The sequence below is a fragment of the Phyllostomus discolor genome, chromosome 11 (assembly GCF_004126475.2).
Source record: "Phyllostomus discolor isolate MPI-MPIP mPhyDis1 chromosome 11, mPhyDis1.pri.v3, whole genome shotgun sequence".
Classification (NCBI taxonomy): Eukaryota; Metazoa; Chordata; class Mammalia; order Chiroptera; family Phyllostomidae; genus Phyllostomus; species Phyllostomus discolor.
Window position 1 is genome coordinate 95,036,517 of NC_040913.2, and position 18,900 is coordinate 95,055,416.

An 18,900-nucleotide genomic window follows, 5' to 3' on the forward strand; every position below is an offset into this window, starting at 1 on the left:
GCGCCGCCTCCCCTTCCAGGAGGACCACAGCGACGTGGGCTCTCGCGAGCAGTCCGGAAACACCCGTGCGGGCCGACCCGTTCCCGCGTCCTGCTGCTCGGTCACCGAGGACGTGGGCGGGCACACGAGTGGGCTTCACGATGCCGCCCGTCACAGGTCGTGAGAGGGAGGCGGCGGCGAGGTCGCAGGTGGGGAGGGGCCTCACTCCCGGGCGGCGCGGAGGCCCTGAGCCCCGCCCCCCCAGCCCGTCGGGCGCCTCGGGCGGGAGCCGGGAGAAGCAGGTCCTCCGCCCTCCTGCAGCACCGGCTGGGGCACTGAAAACCCGGAATCGCCATCCACAAACACACAAAGCTACACAAAGCTACACGCGCTGACACGCTGAGAAGGAAGAGGGTAAAGGAAGGAGCAGAAATGAGTCTGCGGGCCCCTGGCCTGCGAGTGCAGGGCTGAAAGCGGGCAGCGGGCGGTGCGTCCTCCTCCCGCGGTGGCCAGCGGCAAGGCCCCCGCTCCGCGGCCGGCAGTCCCTTTGGGCAGCCAGGTGACGGGTGGTTTCACGTTGTGCCGATTTTCCGACATGGCCATGCGTTACTTTAAAGACAAAACAATCTTTAAAAGGTCTGAAAGGTTTAAACAAATGACACTAAAACCGCTCTCTCCCCTTTTCTCGGTGCGACTCAGAGCAGACAGAGTGAGGTCAGCAGGCGCGGCGTGCGGTCCCCGGAAACAGGCTCCGTCCTGGCCGGCCGGCACCCCAGGCTGCCGGAGTCCACGTGCTCCGCCGTCGCCGGCCCCTCCACCGCGCTGCCCAGGGCCCAGCCCCACCGCTGCGCGCACTCACAGCCGGATCGCCGAACGCCGGAGCAGGCCGGAGCGCCTCCTGGGGCTCGCCCTGCGCTCACAGAGGGATCGTCTGACACAACCAGCGCAGCCAACACACATCTTACGAAAAATAAATATTCTGCACAAGGTATTTACACAGATCGAGGGTTCCGTCCCCTCCCCCAAAGACGGCAAAACCCGGAAGCTGTCGCTCTCGAGGAGGGGCCTTGTTGGCCGCCGGTGTCTGTTGGGCAGAGAACCTGGGGCTGGAAATGCAGAGTCTCCTGCCGCCCAGGCTGACGCGTTTGCAAAGCTGTGGATCACCACGTGCTTACGAGAAAGGGGCTTTCTAAAGAAGAAGTTGAGTTTGCGTGGGTCCCCGGTCCGGGGCAGCTCGTCCTGGGCCTGTCCGTGATCCTCGGTCACAGGGACCCCTCGCGGCTCCACCAGTTCCGCGGCCGCTGCGCGGGGCCGAGGGCCCCTAAAACTTGAAGAGGTCGATGAAGTGCTGGGGCGACACGGGCGTGAGGCAGCTGTCGGGGTCGGCCGCGGTGCAGGGGTGGCCCGAGTCCTGCGGACGCAGAGAGAGCGGGTCACACAGGTCGGCCACCGGCTGTTCTCGTGCGCGGTCCCCGGGCCCCACGTCCCAGGCGGCCCGCGGCCGCACAGAGACTTCCGGGCGGATTTCTGCTCCAGCAGATGGACGGGCAGCTGGCCCCGCCCAGAGGAAGGGACGCCCCGTCCCGGCACCGCCCACACTCCCACTGCAGCGAAGGCCCAGGGCCGTGCGTAACAGGTTTCATGGGGGAAGACTGACAAACTTCAGAGAACGCGGCGCCCAGAGACTGCCTGCCAGCGGGCGTTAGAGGCCCGGTCAGGCGAGCGCATTCTCTGGGTGGCTGTGGCCATGGCCATGGGTGGGACGGGCCGCCCCAAGGGGCTGCGTGCTAACCGCCACCGACGGGACGCCACCGGACTCATCCAGAAGTTCCCCGTGAGGCTGAGCCTCCGCTCAGGCGCAGGGCTCTGCAGCATTTCACCAGAACCCCTTGGTGGCGGCTAAAATAAACGAGACCCTCACACTCTGGCCACTGGTCCCAGCTGCGAGCCGCTGGGGCTGCCGCCCAAGCGCACGGCGGCCCGGGCAGGGCCAGGCGGCTGCGGGGCCCACCCCGAGCGGGGCAGGGTGGGGAAGCGTGAGGTACCTTGAGCAGCAAAGCGAGGCGGCAGTCCTCGGGTGCGAAGGCGGCCGGAGGGTGCGAGGGAGGGAAGGGGGAGAGGTTAGAAGGCGCCGGCTGATGCACGCCGTTTAGGGGGACGGCTGGGACCGGCGGGTGACGCTGGGCAGGGACCTCATTGCCGTGAGCACCCCAGACCCCAGCAAGTGCCCTGAAGACCCGGGATGCGGAGACGGGCTTCAGACCCGGACACGTGTTCCGCGTCCCCCCAGGTGTCTCGGGGGACAGCGACGAGGCTGAGGCGGCTCCCCACCCCCGGGCTCGCTGGAAGGGGCGAAGCAGCGCTGGCGTGTCCACACGGGCTGACACGGAGAACAGGTGCGATGGGTGTCTGGGAAGCTCAGCCACAAGCTGCCGCGGTCTCGCCCGTGACCACGGAGCCGGAGCCCTGGCTCAGGTGTCAGCCCCCGGCTGCCCGCGGGGCGCTGGGGACGCGGCGCTGATGGCGACAGGCTATGCTCGTGTTTCTCCCTGTCACTTTCTCGAGCTCTACAACGCCTGCCACCCAACTGCCCTGCCGTGTGGGCGGGAGCCCCCGCCGCCCGTCCTCTGAACCAGACCTGGCCCCCCAGGTAGGCGGCTGCACCATCAGGGTTGTGTGGACGCCTCTGTGGCGTGCCACCAAGTGACACTTCCCACGTGTCCTCGTGTTCAGCGGCACGTCACTTGACAGACAGGTGGGGTGCTCCCAGGGAGGAGCCTGAGGCCTAGGCCAGCGGCCCTCGAGGTGCCACCGGCTCCCCGTGGGGTCGCCCAGGGTCACTGTCGGGCTCGAGGCGAAGCACGGACAGCACCACGGGCAACACAAGGTCAAGGGCGAGGAAACCGGGGTCTACTGCAGAGGGGGCTGCAGGAGCAACCCTGGGGCGGGAACCACCGGTGTGTCTGGGGGCAGCCTGGGCCGCGGGCAGTGACATGGAGGCTGTGACAGTCTGGGAGGAGGAAGGACTGACTCCTCATGTTTGTTCTCTGGGCGCAGAAACTGCCAGAGGTGAGGTTTCCCAGTTCAGGCCTCTCACCGAAGGGTCGGGTGTGTGGGTACGCCAGGGGAGTTGCTAAGTTTCACTGAACACGTGAGAAACTGCATCTTCCCCTTGGAAGCCTGGGGCCCTGGGTGGAGGCCCGTGAATGGGGCCGACCCTGAGGGCAACTGCTGGCGGCCAGGGTCACAGGGGGCAAAGGCCAAGTCTGGGGTCTCCCCTTCCTCAGACTGAGGGCTCCCAGGAGAGCTGCCAGCACGTGGCCTGAGGGCACCAGCCAGACCCATCCTGGGGACGCGCCCCCGACCACGGGGCAGGCCTGCGTCCACGGGGCCCCGGCGGCTGCCCCCGGTCCAGCCTCAGCCCCTCACCACCCTCCTCCTCACACAGAAGCCCCCATTTTTAAGCAGTGCCGCCAAAACACAGCAAAGGGACCACCCCCACTGCCCGCCCCACAGGCCCCGGAGGCGCCCTCGGCCGCTACCTTCCAGAAGAGGATGCTGCAGTGCCGGCAGAAGTGCAGGGTGTCGCCGTACTGCTCCCGCGCCGGGTAGCACTTCCGCAGCGCGAAGTACATCAGCTTCCACTCCACGCGGCCTTGCTCGGAGAGGACCAGGTGCCTGCAACACTGGGCGCACCCAGGGCCCCCCCGCGTCAGCTCCCGAGTCAGCACTCGGCCCCCGCAGCGCAGCGCCAGCGTGGGGGGGGGGGGCTGCTTGCCAAGGCAGCGGGAGCACGACACTCTGAACTGTTGGGACTGAACGTGCTGGGACTGGCTCGCGAAGGGACTAGCGGGAGAAAGCGAGTGTCCGTGCACCGGGGAATGCCGCGCGGCCCTGAACAGAGTTAAACAGACCCGGAAGGAAGCCCGTGAGACGTTACCAAGTCAAAACCACGCTGTTATGAAGTTAACAGCCACCATGCTGCACACAGAAACTGACGCGATGTGGTACGCCAGCTGCCACTGAAAAGCAGATTTAAAAAGTGGCACCTTCCGCACCTCATCTCTCTGACCAGGGGCTTGCGCGTGGGACCGCAGGGAAGACAGCGCAGCGATGGAAGCACAGCCCAGGGGGAAAGTGGGCGGAGAGCGTGAAAGACATTTCTGCAAAAACCCACAAACGGCCAGAGGTGCTCCGCATCCCTGTCCTTGGGGACCCGGGACGAGACGCCACCTCACACGCAGACACGAGGACAGCGTGACCCTCACCAGGCACCGACAGGTGACGAGGGGGAGGCAGAGCGACCCTCACGCACACTGGTGGGAGGGGGGCGGGGCGGCCGCTGCCGACGGCAGGCGGCCTGGCAGCTCCTCAGCAGCACGGGCACGGGCACCAGCTGACCCAGAGCGCCTGCTCCCAGGCCTGCAGCCGGAGACGTGCCACGAATGCCCACACGACCAGGGGGGCCAGGGAGGACGGCGCGCCGGCATGAGCCGCAGCCTGAGTGGCCCTGGGGACGTCACGTGGCAGGACAGCAGCCGTGGCTGTGGAAAACGTCCGGGACAGAAGTGGATGGGGGAGGGGGAGCCTCAGCCACGAGCCCATGGGTGGGGGTGCTCTCCAAAATCGGCTGGGAGCCGCGGCCACGCAGGCGAAGGCGCTTTGACAAGGGTGCAAGCTGGCGCGCAGGCAGCCAGGCGAGCGCTGGGCCTGTGCGAGTGCCCGGACCGCACGCGTGAACGGAAGGACCCACCAGGGCCCCGCCAGGGTAGGGGGGGCTCCTACCCTTCCTCAGCACCTCTGGGACCCCGGGGTTGGCGCAGGCCTCCGGGTTTCCTCTGGGGAGTGGGGAGGGCCCGGCCTGTGGTCCCTGAGGTGCGACCCGCACACTGGAGCCCCGCCCTCCCAGCGCCCCTGAGGGAGTGTCTCCAGCCGCCAGGCCCACAGTGGGGGTGGCGTGGCCTCCCAGGCCTGGTGGCTGTACTGGCCCCACCACGTCCCCGAGCTCACCATGCCCACTGCACACGGACTCTGAGTCCAGACTCCACCCACCACAGCGTGTCACCCACGGGACCCAGAGCTGCTCGGGGACCCTCCATCGTCCTGCCCACCCAAGGGGATGGCACTCACAGGTCTCCACCGCTCCGAGGCGCTCAGCCAAACCTGTCTCTGAGGATGCGGCCGTGTGCCCCCCATCCTCACCGCCCCGACACAGGGGTCAGAAGGTGGTGTGGGCTCTGACCCCGGGTGGTGGCTCCACTGGCGGGACCGCAGGAAGGGGGTGGGGCAGCATGCTGCCGGCCCGTCCCCGGGACCACGGCTGCCGGAGGCGACAGACCCCGGGGCAGAAAGCTCACTCCGGTCCCACCCTGTCACACGGGGTGTCCCCAAGTCACGGCTCTTTCTAAGGACGGACAACTGAGGGAACAAGCCATCGAAGGGAAACCGCTGTGCTTCCCGGAAAGTCTGGCCGCTCCCGGGGCTGCGGGCTGCACCTGTGGCCGAGGGCTCACCTGCTGCTGCGGGCGAGGCCGCTGTGCTCACCTGCTTCTCGGCGAAGTGGTACTGGCAGAGCTTCCTCCACAGCCGCCTGTCCTCGCTGAGCGCGGACAGGGCCGGCGTCACCTGGCCCAGGGTGACGATGTCCCAGCCGTCCGAGAGCCGGTACAGGATGTCGTTCAGCGTGTGTAGCGGCAGGTCGCTGAGCGTGAGCCCGTGGTTCACCTGCAGGCGGGGGCGGGGCACACGGGCCGTCAGCCACGCAAGGCCGCGGTCCCACCCAAACGCAGCTGCCGCTGCCCCACCCAGCGCCTGCGGCCCCGGAGGCGCAGTCACGCCGGGACGGCGGGAGGCGGAGGTGCCCAAGTGGACGAGACTGCTTTGTGGTGACAGTTCCTCCGTGACCGCCCACACAGGTGAGACGCGTCCACCAGGTGGCTGCACTGGAACCGGCCCCAGCTGCGCAAGCCACTCTGCAGGCCTCGGGGGCGGCGGTCGGGCCGTGTGCTGTGCTCCCGTGCCCTGCAGTCTCCACCGGGGCCGGCACGAGCCCCGAGACGCAGCTCGCCTGTCCCTGAGGTGCCTTCGAGCTTGAATCGCCAGGATTTCGAGACTCCGAGCAGAAAGCACCCCCTCCCTTGTGCGAGGGGGTGAGAGGGCAAAGGTGTGCATCCCTCCGGGAGGCAGACATGGCTCGTCTGAGGGCCATGCCCAAGGGGCCCATGTGTGCCGGGGACAGGGGGCCGCCCCTGGGCTCACACTCGTCCCTCCCTCACCGTCCCCAGGAGCAGGCGTCCCCATGACCCTGCCCAGCTCTGGCCCCGCCCCCCACAGGACCTGCCGCCCGACACACGCTCCGGCCCCACCCCCAACGCACGCTCAGCCTAGGTGCACTGTCCCCAGCCGGAAGGAGCCGCAGCCCTGAGGAAGGGTGGCTTCTGTCGGGTCTCTCCTGGAGACTCTCTGGCCCTCGGGTCTCCAGGTGGGGGTCCCTATGAAGGCGCGGGTTCCTCGTGCGGTCCCCGGAGGGCGGGGGGCCACAAGGGGCACGGACAGCCGTGCAGAACCACGTGCCTCCACTCACTGGACTCATTGGAGCCCGACACGCCTAATGTCCTCCAAAGGTGCACACGTTCACGGCCTCGTGACCCAGGGTCAGCTCTGTCCCGGAACCACCGCACTGAAGGGTTTTGGTCTGAACACACCTCGAATCGGGTGGGGAGAGGCACCACGCGCTCACCGAGCCGGGGAGCTGCCATGGCCCCGTGCAGGGTCGCACCTGCGTCACCTGAAGATCCTGCAGCTGCCGCTGCCAGGCGAGGACCGTCTCTAGCCGGCAGGCCCAGACGCCGATGCTGCCGACCAGCACGGACTTGCCGACGCCCCTGAGCAGGGCGCCCAGGGCGGCGCTCAGGTCCTGCAGCAGGTCTCTGATGAGGCGCGGGTTCTGCTGGTCCTCGAGCACTGGGGGGGGCAGGGCAGAGCACTGCTGTGGGCGGGCGCCGTCCCCAGCTGGTCGGCACACACACAGTGTGTCACACGCACGTGGCGGAGTCTCCCTCAGCCAGAGAGGGGGAGAAAACCCGGCCACGCGGCGGGGTGGAGGGACCCTGGAGACCCAGTGCTCAGCGAAGCCGCCGGGCACAGGGGGCAGGCACGGGGTGACCCCCACTGTGCAAGGGCCCCGCGGTCGCCGGGTCCCTGGAAACAGCAGCAGGCGGTGGGCCCGGGGCTGCGGCCGGGCGGTGCGAGGGTCTGGGGGCGGGGTCAGGCTGGGAGAACAGGAAGTTCTAGGGAAGGATGGTGGTGGTCACATGATAGCATGAAGGTGCTGAATCCCACTGAACCATAAGCTTAAAATTGGGTAAAACTGTTAACTTCACGTCATATACACTCAACCACAACAGAGACGACGGTCTGACTCGCTGCGACCCAGACCGGCACGCTCCAGGTGCCACAGATCCGCCGAGACTGAAGCCGGAAAATGTGCCCTGACTGGGCACCTGGGCCAAGTCTTCACCTCGGGCTCGACCCTGTCGGGCCTGTTTCCTTCGTTGGAAAAAGAGCTGGTGTGTCCCAGTGGCTGTGCACACTCACACACCCACGTGCGTGCACACACCCGCACTGGGGAAGCTACAGTTGCACTTGCTAGCCACTGAGGGACCACTGCCAACAGTGAACTGGAGAGAAAACTCCAGGGTTATCTGGAGGCCGAAGCACGTGTGCCCCGCCCTGCCGATCGGGGAAACATCCCTCGGCCAAGGGGCCTGTGCCCGGCTCACCGCCGCCTTTCCCTTTCCGGTGGCGCCCACACAGCGGCACGCTTCTTCCCGCGACACAGCACACCCCTCCCCGTGTCTCCACGGGCACCCCTGCACCCCAGTGGGCCAGCCGTCCCCCCAGCACCGAAGCCTGGAGGGAGCCCACACCACGTGGACCGGCGGCCCCGGCAGCCGGCCCCTGCCCCACCTCAGTGAGGTTCGGACGATGAGAAACATCGGTCGCCCTCTTACCCTTCTGGACGATTTTATCCAAAACGCTGAAGTAGTTCTTCTGCGCCACCCCGCTCAGCGACGTCAGCTGGGACTTCGCGATGAGCTGCAGGAGCTCGAGAGAGAGGGGAGAGGGGACAGCTGCGGCTGGGCCTCCCTCACGGGAACCCGACCCTAGGGACCTGCGGCCCACGGCAGGCGAGCGCCCGTGCCTCCCTCTTCTCCTCCGTGAGAGAGGCCCCATCGCCCCGCCTGGTGCGTCTGCCGCACGCAGCCCACCGCCCAGTGGCTGGCAGCCAGGGGGGTGGCCCTGCGTGTCCGGGTGGTGGCCTGCAGCTCTCACACTGAGACTCAGGCTCCTGGCCTGACCTCTGACCTGTCCCAGGGCCCCGCTTCCCTAGAGGACCCTCCCTCCGTCTGTGCTTCGCCTGACCGTCAGCGGGGGGGTCGGCGCAAACAAGAGCGCAGACGTGGGCTGAGGAGCCCCCTCTGGCACGGGGAGCAGGAGGCAGGTGTCCTCTGAGGAGGCGCCAGGAACGCGACGGGCTCTGTGAGTTCTGTTTCGTGCAGATTTCCCACGTCCTGCTAGCCCTCCGCGCCCGTGTAGCGGGCTCCGCTCTGCGACCCGCCACCTCCTGCACGTGGGGTGCGCCCGCCCGGCCCCCCGCCCCGAGCCCGCGGAGGCCCACCCCAAGTGACGCCGAGTCTGTCTCCTCCCGAACCCACCCCTGGCGGCCCCTCTGCACACGGCAGACGAGCGCGGGGTCACGCAGACACTCACTCGGACCACGTAGCCGAACCGGCGCACGTCCCGCACGGCGCCGCAGAAGTCCAGGCGCGTGAAGGCCTCCCCCAGCGTGCAGTAGCCGTGCCGCTGGAAGACACACGCCCGTCAGCGCTCGCCCCGGGCACGGGGCTGCATCTGCACAACATGGCCGTGAATTCTGGCAAAGCACGTTCGTCGGTGCCGTGGCTCCGTCCCTGCTTAGCGGGGGCAGCGGGGACCGGCGCTCTCCCCAAGGAGAGTGTTCTCGGTCAGCACGCCTGTGGAGGGCGTGACTCCTCTGGGGGTGGGGGTCACTAGGCCTGCAGGCCCGGGGTCTGCCCTTCGCCCTGGGGCGTGAATGCCGGCGCAAGGCCTGCCCAGCACCCCACCCCAGGACGCGGGAAGTGAGACCCGTGGGCACTGAGGAAACCTGAGTCACTCTTCTTAAGGAAAAGGACCCTGGGCCCTGGCCGCTGGCTCGGCCGGCTGGGGCATCGTCTCTCTCGACAGAAGGCTACGGGCTCGATCCCCGGCCGGGCACACACAGCAGCCACTGATCCACAGGAGCCACTGACCCATGTGTCCCCCCGCCCCTGACCCCCCGAGAGCTCACTCTCAGATCAGTGCGCACGTCCCCAGGCGAGGACCGAGTGCAGGAGGGGAACACAGCTCTCCTGCTTCAGATGCCCTCCGCTAGCGAGGACCCTATGTTCCAGGCGGCTGCACAGGCTGGTCTGTGCACTGGGCTCACGCCGCACTGCAAACCTGACCTTCAGTACGCGGAACACAAGAACACGGAGCTGTGCGATGCAGGGTCTCGGGGACGGACCACGTCGGGAGGGACCACGGAGCACCGCAGGTGAGGCGGGGACACCCGGGGCTCGGACAGCAGGCACCTGGGGAGGGCGCTGCGCCTCGTTCCACGTCCCGAGGCCAGTCCCAATGTGCGCGCACACACACCAACAACACGCATGCACTTGCCCGGGGCTGGGGGGCAAAGGTCGACCAGATAGAGAATCTGAAATCAATCCCAGCTGACGTCACTGCTGTGGGGTCCTCTCGACGAGCGAAACTCTATGTGCCGGTGAGGCGACGCCTTCCCAGGCAGCCGCCCGCCTCACGGCAGCCCCCTCCTTTTGGGGGAGTCAAGTGTGACTCACCGGGGGAACGGAAATAGCTCCTTGCAACGGCACGGCACGCCCGCCTGGTGGGGGCCTGGCGCCACACCTGAAGGGCACTCGGAGGCTGCGGGGACGGGCAGCAGAGGCACCTGGTCTGCCCGCTGAGAGGACAGGCAGCCTGACGCTGCAGAGTGACGAGCGCCAGCTCTCGGGTCTGAGCCCTGCTCGCTCCCTGGCCCTGGTCTCACCCTGCCCCTCCGCCCACGGCAGACCCCAGGCTCACAGGGCATTCTGCTCTGCTCCGGTGCAGGCCTGAGCTGCACCTCCTCTCTGTGATCAGCGTGGCAACACAGAGCGGGCAAAGGGTTGAAAAGTCTTAAATAGGCTTAAACTACATCAGGTTCTGCCAACATTCTTCTAAGGGTGCTTTCAACCGTGCAAAGGGTTGGAGCCATGTCACACGCACGTGACGACGTTGGCCGCAACTGCACGGGGCGAGTGAGTTCTCTCAGAACCTGACCCATGAGCGCCCGGGACGCCAGGCGGGGTGCGTCCCTCAGCAGCACGCCCAGAACACGCAGCGTGCGCTGCCAGGACTCAGCCACCGCTCCCCAGATGGTTTCCCCGGCTGCTACAGAACGAGGCAGATGCTGGGTTTCTCCGGCTGCACAAGCAAGGGCACGTCCCTGGACACCAGGCAGAGACACAGGAGGCCTAGGGAGCTGCGGCAGACACACTGCTCTGGGCTCACAGGGAAGCTCCTCCAGCTCAGCAGAGAGGGCACAGGTGGGCACAGGTGCTGCCTGCTGGCACGTTAGCCCCTCGGTGTGTGAGACGAGGGGGTAACACAGGGACCCCCCCCGCCCCGGCCACAGGAGGCCCGCTGGCACCAGGGGCTCTGACAGCTGCTGGGGACGGGGCAGAGGCCACGGCACATGTCCAGGGCCACACGCGTGCTGTCGTCTCAGCCTGTCCTGGGGGCACGACCACACACGTGTGCACATGGACACACACTGTGCACATGGACACACACTGTGCACATGGACGCGCACACACGCACACACACATGCACACAGAGTGACCATTCCCAAGACCCTGGTGCCGCCCTCTGTGGGAGCGTGAACCGCAGACGTGATGCTGCGGAAGAAACGAGGGATTTAACGTGGCGTCACGCAGTCGGCAGAGCCAACACGGAGCGGCGCCTCCTTGTGGTGGACACTTACTTCTCTCGTGCTGTCTTTATGGACATAGATCCACTTTTCACGGTAAAAACCTGGAATGAAAATGAACTTTGTGTTTAAGGTCTGGGGAATCATTTCACAACGAAGTTTCCGGGAACTTGAAACAGCTGCACACGTGGCGAAAGTGTCTGCTGTGTGGATGGGAGCTGCTGCCACTTGGTTTAAACGGAGACAGAGCCGCTCTGCTCCCCAGTGCCAGCCTCGGGCGTCTGGAGCGCGTCTGTGCCGGAGGAGGACCTGGGACGGCAGCAGCGCTTAGTGGCTTAGAGGACAACTGCTGTGACTGACGCCTGCACTGAGGCCACAGCACATCACTGTAGAGATGCAGTTATCACCACGTCACGTAGCTTCTAAGGAGTTCTGCTCTCCTGGCACTGCCTTCATGCTGGATTCCACTTAAACCAACTGTTTCCGTGGAATTCACGGACCACGATGGCTGTTCCCCACGGGACCCCACTTTCCTCCCCGGACTGCAGTCAGGAGAGCCGTCCCCTGCCTCACGGTGGGGCCCTGGGGCAGGGCGAGGCCTCGCACGGGGAGGAGGGGGACCTGCCTCCCACCCAGCACTCCCACCCAGCACTCCCACCCAGGGCCTCGCCCACCTCCCACCTCGTCCATGTCCTTCTCCCAAGGGCAGCATCCCCTGTACAAACGTCCAAAATCAGGACGCCTCAGCCTCAGCCTCCCGGCGTGGGAGGGAAACGCCCGTGACCCCATTCAGGCGTTCCGACACGCGGGCTCCTCTGTGGGCTTGCTGTCTTTTGTGTGTGCAAACCTCACTGAGACAGCGGCGGGGCCTCGGAAAGCGTGTCCCTGGGCCTGTGGACAGCACTGGGCGAGGCTGGCCATCACACACCTGTGCCGTCCTTCCTGCGCGCGCCCCCCAGCACCAGGCAGGCCACTGGGCGCAAGTGAACGGCATGAGATCATTAGCGAACGTGAGCTTACACTGAGGGCTGCTGTCCTTCCCAAAGCGGCCCTTCCTCCTCTTCTTGGATGCACTTCCGTGCTCTTCATCAGTGAGCATCTCCTCATCTTCACTGTTTACGATTCTGAAATAAAGACACAGGCTATCTAAATGTGTTTACAGGGAGATCTTCGTTTGCCTTTCTTTTTAAAAGCGGTCATAAATATTTGGTTTGCAATTTAGAAGATCGAAATGAAAATCATGTTGAATTCTGAAAGTGAGCAGTGGTTTTTCAAAGCAACACTTCACAGTTTGACACTACACAGCTAATACCTAATACATTTTTTGTTTGTTTTGAGAAACCTCAGATTTATCCTGGTTCTTCTGAGAATGTTTTGCTAGAAAGGGCTGGACATGTTTTAGAGTGTCCCAAGGGTCTGATATGTTCAACCGAGGCAGTTTCAGACTTCAAAATGCTCTGTTAAAACAGGAGACTGCATTATACTATAAACTCCTTGGAAAAAAATTAACGTGACCGTTGATCCTGGATACCAGTGACGTGCCACATCCCTGACACAGGCGGTGTGAGCGTCAGCCTGAGATGCTGCGCCAGGTCAGATGGAAAACAGCAGTTCTCCACCCGAAAGCAAGAGCACACACGTTCTTCTCCACCGCACGTGGGACATTCTCCGGGACAGACCATACATCGGGCCATGAAACAAGTCTTTAAAAAATTAAGTTTGAGCCCCAGCCGGTGTGGCTCAGTTGGCTGGGTGCTGTTGGAGCCTTTGGTCTGTGAGTTCGATTCCCAGTCGGGCACGTGCCCGGGTTGCGGGCTCAGCCCCGCGTCAGGGACTGTGCAAAGGGCAGCCTGTTGTTGTTTCGGTCTCACAGCGACATCTCTCTCTCTCTCTCCGTCTCTTTCTCCCTCCCTTTCCTCTCTCTGAAACAAACTAACAAACTACAAACAACATCTTGTCCTGGACCCTGAATCAGGGAGACAAATTCGGTCTCTCCTCGTGTCTCCTGGCGGAGAGACTTCACAATAAAAGCCTTTTCTCTTCTCCAAAGCTGGTGCCACGGCATGGGCTTCCGGGATCGCTGGGCAGCGGGACCTTGCCTGGTGACAAACACTGCCCCTGAGGGTGGGCACCAGGCTCCTCACCAGCCCAGACTCCAGCTGCATAACCTTGCTCCTCACAGCTGCCTGCGTGGGCAGAACCGCAGCTGGAACCCAGGCCACAGGGCCGGACAGCGGCGTGAGAACCAGGTGAAACCACACATGCCAGGTGGGCCCTCTGAGAGCGGCTCTGGCTCTGCCCGCTGCGACTCACCTGCTGTGGCTGAGGCCCTGCGGGTCTGTCTCCTGCTCGAGCTCCGCCCTCCAGGACTCACACCTCTTCCAGCCGTCCTCGGTTTTCATCCAGGTCCACCCCGGGGACCTCCAGTCCTGACCCAAAAACGGCATGGTTCTCCTGTAAAAACCATTGGTCTGTGTTAAGAAATCTGTGGAATCGGCAAGTTCCTTGTCGCTTGGAACACTTACTCATTCATGCTTAAAACGTGAGTTCTTAGTGAACATCTAAAGGTCTGCACGGGCCTTGGCCTATTAATCTCACGCCCACGGCAGACTTGGCACACCTCCCTGGTGGGGGGTTTACAGAGTACGAGACGCGTGGAAGTGTTCAGACGCCGTCTCCGAACTGGACTTAGCAGGGCCAATGAAGGCTGCTGCACGGTGCCCACGGGCCCGGAGGAGGCGAGCGTCTTCAGGAGGGAGTCTCCGTCTTCGGCAGCTCCTGGCCCCACTGCAGGCTCGCTGGGCCCTGAGCCCGAATGCGACACGAATGCTGAAGAGATTTCCCTTTGTGCCAAGCGGATCTCAAAACCGTGCTAATTTATAACCACATATTCACGTTTTCAGCCACACATTAAATTCTTGCTTTAGAAGGTGCTTAAAAGTCATTCCTTAAATCTTTTTAAAAATATATTTTATTGATTATGCTACGACAGTTGTCCCATCTTCCCCCCTTTAGTCTCCTCCACCCAGCAGCCTCTCCCACCATCATTCCTCCTTAGTGCCTGCCCATGGGTCGTATATGTAAGTTCTATGGCTTCCCATTCCCCATGCAGTTCCTAACCCCAAGTCCTGTGATGTAGGAGGTGGCAATTTAGTCTCAGAGAAAACATACAAAGGAAAATGTCTGTTAGGACAATCTTTGACTTAGTGTCCAAAGTATCTCTCAGTAGCACTCTGTGGATTCAGAATTCTGTGATTTAAAAAAAAAATCAGCCCTGGCTGGTTTGGCTCAGTGGATTGAGTGTTGGCCTGTGAACCAAAGGGTTGCTGGTTCAGTTCCTAGTCAGGGCACATGCCTGAGTTGCAGGCCAGATCCCCAGTAGGGGACACTGAAAAGGTGACCACACACTGATGTTTCTCTCTCTCTTTAAAAAAAAAAAATCAAATGGCAACCGTGCAGAATATTGCCACACAGACCAAACACAGGATCATGTATTTCAATGACAAACGTGTAAGCATAGACCAAACGCATAATTAGCATGCTCTGTGCGCCTCCCGGAGGGTGCACCATCCAGCTGAGAAACTAAAAACACAGCAGCCAAACAAATGAGACAACCCACACATCATGTAATGACATATGCAAATGTATTTAAAACACAGGAAAACGTGTACATCAGTGCGATGCTGAAATGTGAGTACTGAGTGAGTGGTAGAGAAACTCAGAGGAAAACAGCCAATCATGTGGGAAATCCATGAAGGGAAGAGTACAGGAGCCCGGCCCTGGAGCATGTGAGAATGTAGGTGATGGTCAGGTGAGGACAAAGCACCGACCACAGAGGTGGTAGGTGAAAAACTTGGGGGGGGGGGTGCATGTGACTCGCGTGAGGACACAGCAATAAGCAGACCCGGTGGGCTGAGACAGAGGAATCCACAGGAAGGCTCACAGGCAGAAGTCAAGAAAGCTGACTAGAGCCAGATCACAAGAATGTTGAATATCAAAGGGATCTGGACTTTGGTTCCTAAATAATTAAGTTATTGAGTTTTGTAGCAATGTACACAGTTGCTGTTTGGAGAACACTTTGCTGGGGCCTGTGGGATAGATGAGATGGAGGGACAGAGGCAGAAAGAACAAATAATCAGGCAAAAGAAACGTGGTGTCACCACAGCTAACAACACATTCAGACACTGTGTGACACACTGACACTGTATAACAACACACTAGCACGCTGCATGGTACACGGACATTGCACTCAGCTGTGCACGCACTGTGTCCTCTCACCACGTCACATGCGGACAGACAGGCCTCACAGGCAAACCCATTTACACAGTTTCCACTACGAAGAGTCAGCTTGGTGTTGCCAATCAGTTCTTTTACAACCACTAAAACTCTACAGATGCTGTGTTTTGACTCTGAGACTCCTCAGAAAGGAGTATGTTTGGCCTGAGTTTTTCAGCTGCTAAGTGTCTATTTCCATGGACTGGAAAGAGCAAAATGCAGCTAAATGGACCGTGGAAATTAAAACAGTACATTTCCAAGGTTTTTATTTTCAACAGAGGAAAAAAATTATATATATATTTTAGGTTTATATTTATTTTTAGAGAGGGGAAGGGAGGGAGGAAGAGAGGGAGAGAAACATCAATGTGTGGTTGCCTCTCACATGCCCCCAACCGATGCACGTGCCCTGGCCTGCAACCGATGCACGTGCCCTGACTGGGAATCGAATGGGAGATCCTTCGGTTCTCAGGCCAGCACTCCATCCACCAAGCCACACCGGCCAGGGCTCAACAGAGGAAAGTACTTGTTTCACTATAGATGTGTGTATTCCATAGATATGTCTTGTTATGCTGTTTGGATTACAATACAGTTTTACTTTAAAGTATAATCTCATACAGATCATGAACTAAAAATAAAAAGCACAGTCTCCATAAGCAGTTATTATAAACAATAACAGAACAGCCAATGGGGTGGGTGAGGGGGATGAAGATAAATTGCAATTTGAAAGGTGTGGCTCTCAAATTTTCAAAAATATTCCCAATCTGAGGCACCTAATTTAGCAAATCAGTAAACCACACGGAACTTTTAGAATGATGCTAGCCCATCACTTTTTGAGAATTTATGTATCTGTACTGCCAAAGACCTGAATTACTAGGGTTTTATACAGTCCATTACAATTGCCTTCATTTTCAGAATTTCAAAATGAAAAACAAAAACTAGAAATCACTCTTGAAAATAGTGTGTAAGAGCAACTGCTCAAAGGGTGGCTACTCAGTCGTGAAGCAGCTGGTTAGGTCTACGACTTCACACACAGTTTCGCCGACTGGTGTGAGAGCTCGGGGGGCCGAACTGGAGGAAATCTCCTCTTCCCGTGTTTCGGTGGCAGAACAGAGGGGCCCTGCAGGACTGGACCCTGTGCCGTTTGGTGCTGGGGGAGATCCCAGCCTCGTGAGTCAAACTAAAGAGAAATGTCTCCTGTTCACAGGCACACTTTCTGGTCTTTACATCTCAGTTGTGGGCCAGGCATCACTCTGAACAACATCCCTGTATGAGCTCCTTTAGGCCTCACTGCAAGGCAAGGAATGTTCTCAGCCCCGATTTGCAGGGTTGATTCTCCACTTATAGAAGAAACGAGGCAGAGAGTCTGGTGGAGCTGGCACTCCAAGGTCAATGCCCTGTCGCTGTGTCTTTGTAACAGCACCTCCTGAGCACCCTGCGAAACAGGTGTCATAAAATCGCAGAGGTTTTTTTTTTTTTTTTACATTATTAACCTTACATTTCATATATCAACAGGAATGATCTAAAGTAATGACTGACTTAAATATAAAAACACTAAGACAAGAAAAACCTGACAAGAAGAAGCATAACTAATACACTTTAAAAGGCTATATGTATTCTGCTATTTGTGTTGAAGCTGGATGGAAATGGAATGGAGTAGCCAGTTTACAGCAGTTATCAAACAGTAAGAACTGTAACTTCTGACCAAGAGCTGGTGCTATAAATACACTACAAAGAAATAAGAACAAAAGGTTACAACGGCAGTAACAGTAAGGCACTTCCAGAGAAAAAAACTGGCAAAGGAGTTTTCCCCCTTGGTTTGTTATTTTTCATCATGCATGTTGAGAAAATCCTTTTCATTGTTCTGAGAATGACTGGCCCTCAACTGGATAAGCCTTTGACCTCTGTTACTGCTTTGTTTTCCTTACGATGATCTCCCAGTAACTTGGGGTCAAACGTGACTAGGATTACAGGAGTGGAAGACTTTGGTCCGGAAAGAACACCAAGAACTGCTGAACAGAGGGCTGATGATCAAAGTGGGGTTCACCGCAAGGAGCCCTGAGATCACCCCCGACGCTTCACGGAAACCAGAGCACGGAGAGGAGGATGGGATGGAACGTGAGGGAATGAAGGGAAACGTGCGTTTTCTGACTGGGGCGGAATGGGACGGTTTGGAGGAAAAGCGGGCTTCACCGGGAAGAAACGACGCTCCAGAAGCCTGAGTTTGCACAACGAGCTGCACAGGGCCGGGGAGGACGGGTCCACACCGAGCTCACTGTGCGGGGGACGCACAGCGCAGAAACACATCACCTGCAGGACGACACGGAGGAGACAGAGGGAGCCGGGCCCCAGATGGCCCCAAGCGAACCCAGGGCCAAGGGTCCCTGGACGGGGCCACCCTGCAGGGACACACGGCACAGGACACCCCCTGCACCGAGGGCGGGAGGTGGGGGCGGGTCGAGCACGCGCAAGGGTCCCCATCGGCGCACCCAGGTTGCACCCTGGCGCATCCTGTCCCCCAAAGAAGCGCGCACCTGGGTTGTCGTGCCCCGTCCCTACCTGCGCGCCAAACGTCCCAGTCCCCGCCTGCAGCGTGGACCACCTCGGTGTCCCGTCCCCACCCGAACTCAGTGGGCGTCCGGGTTTATTGCCGGAAGTCGCTGCAGAAAGCTCCGCCCCGGAGGCATTGATTGGCTGGTGCGCCTGTGTGACCCCGTGATACCCCAGTCCCGAGACCAGCGGGGCGGGCATGCGTAGTGGGCCCTCGCCTCTTGCCCGCCCTTGGAGCGAACCGGTCCGCGCGGGCGGGGTGCTGTGGCTTCCCTTCCTGTTCCCGCTGCGTGTTCACAGCGCCAGGGCACCGAGATCCCGGTGGCCCTCGGCCTGCAGCCGGAGGCAGATCCACAGAGCAGAACCCGCTCGCACTTCCAGCCGCAGCCCTGAAACCCAGAAACCGCCGGAATTTCGGAGGGGCCGCTGAGGTTTGCTCTCAGCCCTCCTGTGCACCCGATTATCTTTTAGACGTACGTTTCAGGCCCAAGTGCTATTCAGAATGTTGTTCAGCTCTTTCTAGACGGTGGCAAATGTTCTCGAGAGGGGCCTCAACCTGAGGGTATTTCCCAAGTAGGAGAAAAGCCCGTGGGGGCGGTGGGGGCAGGTCCCTGACTCCCGCTGCAGGAGCAGGGGCAGGTCATTGGTCGGAGTCTGCGCTGCAGACCAACTGCGGGGCCGGATCCAGGAATGGCTGCTTTGCCTCTTTTTTCTCGGAGATGACGTGGGGATGGCAGTAGAGAGGCAGGAGACAGCATGGGAAGAACTCGGGCTGAGCCTGCTGTTCCTGGTCACTAGTCTAGCATCCTGGTTGCCAGCAAACGCCTCTTCACTTTTAGGGAGAATGGATAGCAAGCCAAGGCAGGGAGGAGGAGGGAGGCATGTCTCACCTGCTAACTCAGCAGCCCTGAGCCTGGTGCTGTAATACTGCCAGGTGTTCTAGCAACACAAGTTATACCATGTTAGCAAGAAAGGAGGGAAGTCCTTGAAATTCTATGTAGCATTTCCACTGTCTGGGAAAGAAAGCCTTGAAACTGTGCTTTCATCCCAAG

The 18,900-nt window shown here is 60.9% G+C and overlaps 1 protein-coding gene across 2 annotated transcripts; it reads right to left on the reverse strand.

Annotated features, from left to right (window-relative positions):
* Nucleotides 1-1,169: 1,169 nt before the first annotated feature.
* FBXO25 (F-box protein 25) lies at nt 1,170-18,000 on the reverse strand. 2 transcript variants are annotated; one of them, XM_028526735.2, is made up of 11 exons: nt 17,858-18,000; nt 13,340-13,480; nt 12,047-12,150; nt 11,081-11,130; nt 8,752-8,844; nt 7,992-8,085; nt 6,758-6,942; nt 5,524-5,703; nt 3,522-3,665; nt 2,025-2,051; nt 1,170-1,390 (listed from the first exon to the last, which is right to left on the reverse strand). In XM_028526735.2, exons 2-11 carry the CDS (start codon nt 13,471-13,473, stop codon nt 1,301-1,303), a joined length of 1,101 nt encoding a protein of 366 aa, XP_028382536.1. In that variant the 5' UTR covers nt 13,474-13,480; nt 17,858-18,000; the 3' UTR covers nt 1,170-1,300. The 2 variants fall into 2 exon arrangements, with proteins under 2 accessions (XP_028382536.1, XP_028382537.1); XM_028526736.2 differs by lacking the exon at nt 2,025-2,051 and having other exon boundaries at nt 17,858-17,997.
* Nucleotides 18,001-18,900: the final 900 nt, after the last annotated feature.

Coding starts and splice junctions, on each gene's coding strand:
- FBXO25 (XM_028526735.2), bottom strand. CDS start 13,473: ATGCCGTTTTTGGGTCAGGACTGGAGGTCCCCGGGGTGGACCTGGATG. Junction 8,845..11,080: donor ATAAAGACAGCACGAGAGAA/GTAAGTGTCCAC, acceptor TGTGTCTTCCAG/CGGCACGGCTACTGCACGCT. Junction 8,086..8,751: donor GGTTCGGCTACGTGGTCCGA/GTGAGTGTCTGC, acceptor CTCTCTCTCGAG/CTCCTGCAGCTCATCGCGAA.